The sequence below is a fragment of the Falco punctatus genome, assembly GCF_963210335.1.
Source record: "Falco punctatus genome assembly, chromosome: 4".
Taxonomy (NCBI): domain Eukaryota; kingdom Metazoa; phylum Chordata; class Aves; order Falconiformes; family Falconidae; genus Falco; species Falco punctatus.
This window is the reverse complement of record NC_137583.1, coordinates 112,423,554-112,431,865: the sequence shown is the minus strand read 5'-3', so window position 1 is coordinate 112,431,865 and position 8,312 is coordinate 112,423,554. Positions and strand designations below refer to the sequence as shown.

Sequence of the window (8,312 nt, the reverse complement as noted above, 5' to 3'; positions counted from 1 at the left end):
GGACACACATACTCCTGTCTCAAGTGATGTGACCAGGCGTAAGCCACAGTGTCTCCGTCCTCGACTCGAAGGGAAGCCCCGGGGCACCTGCCGGGAGGGGGGGACAGCCCGGCAGCACAGCTGCCCTGCGGCGACCACCACTCCACCTGCAAAAGTTGGGTGCTCCGTGACTGCTTTTCCCACTTTCCAGAGCAGCATCGCTCAGCCTGAAAAACAGAAATCTCCAAATGCCAAGACCAAAAGCGTTCCCCTGAGATGGGTCCATTATCCAGCCTCTCGCCAGGCCTTACAGGCGGTGTAAACACACCTCTTGCAAAATTGTTCACTGCTAGAGGACTAAGGCAGGATCCCAGTTTGTTTGGAAACCTGCAACTGTAAAACTGAATTAGTCTGTATTTAGAATGCTCCACTGAAGTTCCTATGCAGTATCGCTTGCCATTATCCCCTATTTCCCTCATCCCTTTTTTAAAAAAATTAATAATTCCAAGCAGTAGCTAGAAAACCATCGAACTGGAAAGGCAGTAATTGTCCAAAAATGGTGCGGTTTTTCTCAATGCACAGCTTCCTGACCTGTAACAATTTCCCCGTATGCTTTAACACAAGACGACCAGCTAGCCTGAAAAAATGCAACACATCAAACAGTGGAAAAATTGGTGTACTGTGTTTTAAAGCCAATATTGCAGAATCTGCTTTCCTCCATGGAAAGGTTGAGGAATTTTATTATATATATATCTTATATATATATAAAAAGTGTAATGGAGCAAAGTGTAATGGAGCGAGCCAAGAAAGCAGACCCTGAATTATGCTAAGAAAAGCAAAGTTATTCTGACAAGCAAAAGTTTTGTCCTTTTGTCATAAATCTGGTGAAAGTGTGAGCAACCACACACCTAATTTGTTCACACCTTTTCCCAGCTCTTTCTTCTCAAAGCTAAACTGGAGGCCGCTTCACGGAATGTAACTGAAGTGTGGCAGGTTTTGGCAAGTGCATACTTAGAACCATTCGTATTGAAAGATTTGTTGGACTGCATCAAGTATGCTTACTCTACCACCTTTACAGCTGTGAAGGTGTTGACGGCTGGATTAGCCATCACATGCACAAATAGAATGTTTGAGATCTCATTTCTTGCTTTCTACTTTCACATTCCTAGACTGGAAGCAAAGGAGAAGCCAACACCCTTTGATCACTGTTTAGTCTCAGCAGGCACAGGCCAAGGGTAGTGATTGGGAAAGTCACCATGCAGGCAGAAATGGTGTTGTAAATTGCTTCAGCTGCGTGCATCTCCCATCACTGCTCTATTGAAAATTTAAACTGGAAAATTACAATGAAAATCTGGAATAATGGGAAACATAGGACACGAAATTCGATATACATTGCTGTGAGCTTGAAGAGGAGAGAATTAAAAGGTCAGAGAGCAAACAGGAATGGCCACAATCATCTGAAGGCAGCTGGAAGGTAAGTTGATGGACACCGGTTTGACCTGTGGGTCAGCAAACCAGTTTAACTCTACCTTGATCTGGACAACGCAGAGACAAGCTCCTGGCTCCTATCAAACAACTCAATGCCCTTATCTGGAAGGGTTTAGTAAAAGTAAATCAACTACAAAAAGGAGCTATTCAGCCTTCAAGTGCTGGGTTTTGCTGGTAAAAGAAAGAAAAAATATGTATGTTCTCACACAGCCCGGATCCAAACCAGCAGCTCCCAAGCAGCAAAAGCACACACTCCTTCCCAGGGGAGGGATGAGTTTTGTCATCGGCTGTATCCCACTGCCAGACTTCCCCGAGACAGAGCAACCAGTGCTAAACAAACCATCAAGCTCCTGGATAGTGACATTTTGGTAGCCCTTCCTTTTCGGGGGGTATCGGAGAAGCAGTATTAGAAGTCACTTGCTGATCCATTTCCCTTTCCTTCTCACTTAGTGATCAGCCCATTCCATCAGGACTGAAACTTCCAGGTAACACAAATGCTGCCTCTTGCTCCTGCTGGGGGAAAGCAGGTGCTGCTACAGCAGTCCATTTATATGGTGTTACAAAAAAGAAGAAAAAAAAAAAGAGAGAAGAGAAAAGGAAAAGACAAAAATAAAGCAGGACAAACTGTTGCTTTGTTTCAGTAGGAAACTTTGCAGGCCTCTGATGGTTGCATTTGTAATGAAGCAACATCAGAATGCAGGTCTGAGAAACTCAGCCGGAACAACTCCCGTTTCCAGTGCAGGTTAAAAGCTCCTTCTAATCCCTACACCACACAAAGAACCAAAAAAACCTTGAATGTGTCTGGAGTTGGCTTGTCTGCTCCACATTTTTGCTCCACATTTTAAAACCTGCTGTTTAGGTTATTACTAATAATGGGCTTTACATGTGATGCACAAAAGATATGTTTGCTATGTAGATTCCATCCTCTAGCCCTGACTTTTCAGTACCCCGACAGTGAGGAGCATCGTCTCCCTATGTAATCCAAGAGGCCAAATTTCCAAACAGGAACAAACTTCCCTCACGTCCTCTCCAAAAGAAGTGTTAAGGTAAAGTGTTAGTGGGTTTTGGGTTTTTTTTTGGGGGGTTGTGGGTTTTTTTTCAAAAACGCTAAGCAAATGCTGCAACTGCAGAAGGCGCCGGGTTTTAAGAAACCCTCGCAAAAGTGGGGGTTTTTTTGTTGTTCAGGGACAGCTGTGGACAAGATTTGAAGGACACAGCAAGGGCGGTAGCGCTAGAGCGGCCGATTGGCAGCACCCCGCAGCCCTCGGAGTCGCCCAGACCCCCGGTCCCTTGGGGAAAAGGCCCCGCACCGAGAAGGGGGTTTTCACGCACAACCGCGAAGTTTCCCACCCCCGAGCCCTGCCGGAGTCAGCCCTCACTACGGTAATTAGCATCGCTCCCAGCCACAAACGCGTTACCTAACAATAAAAGCAGCGGACCACTTTTTATTTTGTCTTTTAAAGCAATAATGACCCTTAGCATTTCAATATTAAATCGCCTTTCACAATGGATCTGGCCCGATGTGAAAAATAAAGTCCAAGGAGGAGGTATATGCAAAGTAGCCCCTCACACACAGGCGCTTTTGCGGCAGGCACCGTATCCTTAGTTTAATCAATTTAAAAAAAAAAAATAAGGTGTTAATGCCTTTCCTTTCGCTTCCTCTACTAGTGCATTGTAAAAGGCACGAAGAAGAATGCCAATTTATTCATTTCAATGCCTCAAAGCTGCTCTCATTAGGTGCTACAATTTACAACGGAATTGAATTCGTTATATTTTCACCTTTCTCTGAAACTCTAGAGAACAACTCATGCCATGTGAGTTCAAAGTAAATCATTGCCTGTAACGATGGAATTAAAGAGAAGAAAAACAATTGGCTGACCTAAGGTAGAATGTTTTATCTGGAGTTTATTAATACCATTTAAAATATTACAGATAAAAATCAATTACATTTCATGCATTTAAAATGCAAATCTAAAATGTTCCAGCGAAGGGCTTTCCATTTCAATGTGAAATATCCAAATTATTTCAACATTACAATGAGACAATTAGTTTGCAGCATTGCAAACCGCTAATGTAGTGTCAGGAGTGTTTATTAACATTTATCAATATTATTTTCAGGAAATACACATAGGCCAACGTTAGTTCAGTTTCACTTGGACAGTTTATTTAATACATGGGTCATGGCAAACCCACTTTATGAAATATAGGAGAACTCTCACTGTAACTATACCTGAACTGCCAGCAAATGCAAATAAGTACATGCTCCATTAAATTAAATGTCATTCAACATTTATCAAATATTGTTTGCTTAATTACAGTTGTATGCCTACCTAAATTAATATTCAAGCAAAACCTATATCCTGAAGTGCGATTTGATGTACACTTCAAGGAACGAGTCCAGAAAAAGAATGCAGTGAACCAGGACTGCAACAACAACGCTTTCTCGTGACAGGAACCGAAATAAAAAAAAAAAAAAAAAAAAAAAAAGCTCAAGTGTACTTCAATATATTTTCAAATATTTACTGGAAGTAATTTACAGGAAAAATACTATACAAAATCGTCTCCTGGACAACTGCATCTCACACCGATACATTGGTGGAGTTATATTTAATTGTTAGTTAATCTAGAACGATTCCCCAGTTGTACAAACCTATAGGTTCAGACGTATTTTACAAATATTTTATTTTCCTATCCCCCCGCTCCCCCGGCCTCCCTTTTTGGCATTGGAATTACAGCTTCGCTTGAAACCCACGGTGCTTCTTCATTTGTTTGGAGTTTAAAAATATACGACTTTCAACCTAATTACTTTCAGCGTATTCCACGATTCCTACGCAAATGGGAATTATACAAATGCGCTGGCAAACGGAGTGAAATTTGGGCTCGCGGAGGGAAACGATTTGTTAAAATTAAAAAAAAAAAAAAAGCGGGACGGGGGGAGGGGGCGGGATGGGGCGGGAGGGACACGCACATTGCCGCCCCGGTCCCGGGTAGCTGAAGGGCTCCGAGCAGTTAACGAGGTGCGGGCAGCACCGGGTCTCCGCTGGGCGCTGTGAGGGGACAGCGGCGGCGGCTGGCGGGCGCTGCCGTCGGAACCTCCTCCGCGGGGCACCCCTGCCCGCCCGCCCGCGGCACCGCTGCCGCACCGAGGCTAGCGGCGGGAGGGGGTGCGGGACGGTTTCCAGCGGGAAAGCGAGAGAGAGCGTGGTTTTTTCCGCTCTAAAGGCAAGCCGACGGGGGGTCTCAAGGCGAGGGGGAGGGGAGGCGGCCGCGGGGCTGCCCCCCGGCGAGTCGCGGCTCTCGCGCCTTGCCCAGCCGCTCCCCTGCCGCCACCGCGGGGGCTGCGCGGCCCGAGGGCACCGGCCGCCCGGTGCCGGGCTGCGGGCGGGCAGCGGTGCGGCCGCGGGAGCTGAGCGCGGACCCTGCGGAGCCGCGCCGGCTACTTACGTGTCCGCGTCCCCGCCGCGGGGCCGCCGAGCGCCCCGGGGGGCGGCGGGCCGGGGGGTCGCGGCGGCCCCGCGCCTCCGCCCGTCACTCCAGGCCATTGCGGTGGCCGGGCTCGGGGGGCGGCAGCAGCTCCGGGGAGTGGCAGGGCGGGCTGCCGGCCGCGCTGTGCTCGCTGTCGGTGTCGCTGCCCTTCTTGCCGCCGGAGCCGGGGCCGCCGCCGGGGCCGCCGCCGCCGGGGCCGCCGCCGCCGCCGGGGCCGCTGTGGGTCTTGACGTGCTTGCTGAGGTGGTCGCTGCGCATGAAGCGCTTGTTGCAGACGGGGCAGGCGAAGCGCTTCTCGCCCGTGTGGGTCCGCAGGTGCCGCTGCAGCTCGTCGGAGCGGGTGAAGCGCTTGCCGCAGAAGAGCCAGTTGCAGACGAAGGGCCGCTCGCCCGTGTGCCAGCGCAGGTGCGCCTTCAGGTGCGAGGTCTTGCCGTAGACCTTGCCGCAGCCAGGGATGTGGCAGCTGTGCAGCCCCTTGCGCCGCAGGCTGGCCCCCGCCGGCCCCAGACGCTCGGCCTCCTGGCAGTTGGGGCAGTCGCAGGTGGCGCGGCCCGAGTAGCGGCGGGCAGAGGAGCGCGGCGAGGCGGCCAGCGGTGCGGCGGGGCCGCCGCCCAGCATGGAGCCCCCGGCGCCGGCCAGCGGCGAGGGGGCCGAGTCCGGGTAGGAGCCGGGCAGCACCGGCTTAAATCCGTCCATGAGGTGCTGCCCGGCGGGACTGAGGAGGTGCGAGGAGGCGCCGCTGCTGAAGGCCGAGTGGCCGAGGCCCGAGTAATCCGAGTTGTAGCCGCCCAGCGGCGAGTGGAGCGAGGTCTGCAGCCCGCCGGCCGCCGGGTGCAGCGAGCCGGGCAGCGCGGCCGCCCCGTTGGGGCTCTGCACGTCGATCCAGCTGGCGCCCACGTCCCACCAGCTGGAGGCGCCCGCCGAGCCCACCTCGCCGGCGGCCAGCCCCGGGTGCGAGGGCTTGAACCAGGACTCGTAGGGGTGCGCCATGCCCACCCGCGGGTAGATGCCCTGCAGCCCCTCCACCGACGTGTGCACCTTGGAGATGAAGACGGGCTGGTGCGCCGCCGCTTCCTGTCCCGCTGCCCCGCCGCCGCCGCCTCCGCCGCCGCCGCCGCCGCCGGCGCTGCCCGGCGCCTGGAAGACGGAGTAGTCGTTGGCGAAGGGCGAGCTGGCGGCCGCCGCGCTGCTGGAGGTGAGGGAGAAGGCGCTGGAGCCCGGCGAGCCGCCGCAGCTGAACGAGTCCGAGACGAGGGCGGCCGCCGCCGCCGCCGCCGCCGCCGCCGAGGAGCCGTTGCGCGCCGCGGCCGCCACGCCGAAGCCCGGGAGGCCGGAGCCCACGGCGCCGCAGCTGCCCGCCGAGGACGAGGAGGAGGAGGAGGAGCGTTTCCAGGGGTGGAAGCCTTTGCCGAAGGAGGACGCGCTGTCCGAGAGGGCGGACGGCGAGGGGCTGGGGCTGCCGATCTTGTTGCAGGTCGCGGCGAGCATGGCCAGCGGCGTGGAGCCTACCCGCGGTTCCTCCTGCGGGCACAGAGGGGAGAGGCCGCCGCGCCGGCGTCAGGGACGGAACGGAGCGGCCCCACCGCCGCCCCGCGCCCAGCCCCGCTCCGCACCGCTCCGCTCCGCCGCCCGGCCCCGCTCCTCACCGCTCCGCTCCGCTCCGCCGCCCGGCCGCGGCCGCAAAGTTTCGCGACTTCCGTGGGAGGACCACCTCGCCGGAGCCGCGGCTCTGCCTCCAAGAGCCTTCCGAGGCTTTTTTTCCCACCATCCAACCCTCCTCCCACGGAGGGCCTCGGGAAGGGTTAGGGTTAAAAAAGGGGGTGAAAAATGAGAGGGGGAAAAAGTTGCGCCTGTTACCGCAGCTTTGAAGACGCCCCCGGCACGGCGGCTGCAACGTTTCAGACTGTTCCCTTTCCCCGGGACCTGACCGGTCCCCGTCCCTCAGGCCAGTAAGACTGTATTCTTAAATATCGAATTGAAAGATTATCAAATTACTCCTTTTTTTAAAAGAAACAAAACACTTCCTTGAAATAAGCCTCATTTACGTACCAACGATAATTAAATATATATATAAATTTAACATATGTACATATGTATGTATACACAAGTTCAACGTACCTGCTGGACACGGCGGGCTGTGATATTTTAAAGGGAAATAAAAAGCCACAATCTGTTGCAAATTGGAAATTGCACACGAAAAACGACAGTGCTGGGTTTGGGTTTTGGTTTGGGTTTTTGGTTTGGGTTTTTTTTTTTTCCTTCTAGCAGTCACATGTAAAGAAGAAAGGCCACTTCTCCGGGGGCACAGGAACAGCACAGCCCGGGCGCTGTAGGTTGTTTCTACAAATGCCCTTAAAACCTTTTCCTGCTCGCTGAAAAGTGACTCTGCCCCTTTTTCCCCCTCTCACTCTTTCTTTTCTCCTAAACTCACTTGTACTTCAGTTAAAAAAGAAAAAAAAAAAAAAAGACGAAAAAAAAAAAAAAAAGGATGAATAGAGGAGACTGATAGCCCCGGTCAAGACAGGGGTTATTTTAACCCCCTCCAATCGACAATAAAAAGAAACCAATTAAACCAGCAAGAGAAAAAAATCCTTAGACTCACCCCTAGAAGTGAAGTTGCCATCACACAAAAGTGCCCTCCTCTCAGAGGATCTTTTTTATATTGATAAATCAGAGGCAGTGTTTTTTTTAGAGGTGTGCAATACAATGATCAGTTCCGCCCATTCCACCACAATTGTAGCTCCCTCGCCGGCTTTGAAGTGCCGCTGAGCCGCCGCCAGCCAATCCCTGGGCCCGTCGCCTCGCTCGACGACGTGACAGCGTGAGGTCATCAGCGCCGTCGAGCCCCGCCGGCCGACGGCGCTGATGACCTCACGCTGTCACGTCGTCGAGCGGCGTCCCGGTCCTCCGGGCCCCCTCGCCCCCAGGTCGCGCTGCTTCGTCCCGGTCTCCCCTTTCCACCCCTCACTGCCCTCCCCCCGCGGGTAATCTGACAACAGATTAATTTTTTTTTTTCCGGTTGACATTTGTATGGATGTTTATATCATCCTCCTCGGCGTTACTATGATTAGCGCAACGATGGAGCATCCCGTTTCTCCGCGGGGTCTCCCCACCCCACCCCGCTCTGCTCAGTGCTCCCTCTCCCCGTTTCCTTCGGTACGGGTGGGTGGAGGGCGGGGGACAACAGCACTTCAGGCGACAGCTGCCTGCAGTCACCCCAGCCCCCCGCCCTCGCAGACCCGCCGTTTTTAGCCCCCCCCCCCCCCCCTCCGGGCTGAGGAGGAGGTACGCGAAGGAGCTTTGCGCAGCGCGGCCCCGTCGGAGCCCACCCGAGAGGCACCGGTACAACCGGGCGGCCC

General features: G+C 53.7%; 1 protein-coding gene across 1 annotated transcript; it reads right to left on the bottom strand.

The window, feature by feature from the left end:
• Window positions 1-4,917: 4,917 nt before the first annotated feature.
• SP8 (Sp8 transcription factor) lies at window positions 4,918-6,527 on the bottom strand. The gene has a single exon (XM_080382357.1). It carries the CDS (start codon window positions 6,439-6,441, stop codon window positions 4,996-4,998), a length of 1,446 nt encoding a protein of 481 aa, XP_080238483.1. The 5' UTR covers window positions 6,442-6,527; the 3' UTR covers window positions 4,918-4,995.
• Between the last annotated feature and the right edge of the window lie 1,785 nt (window positions 6,528-8,312).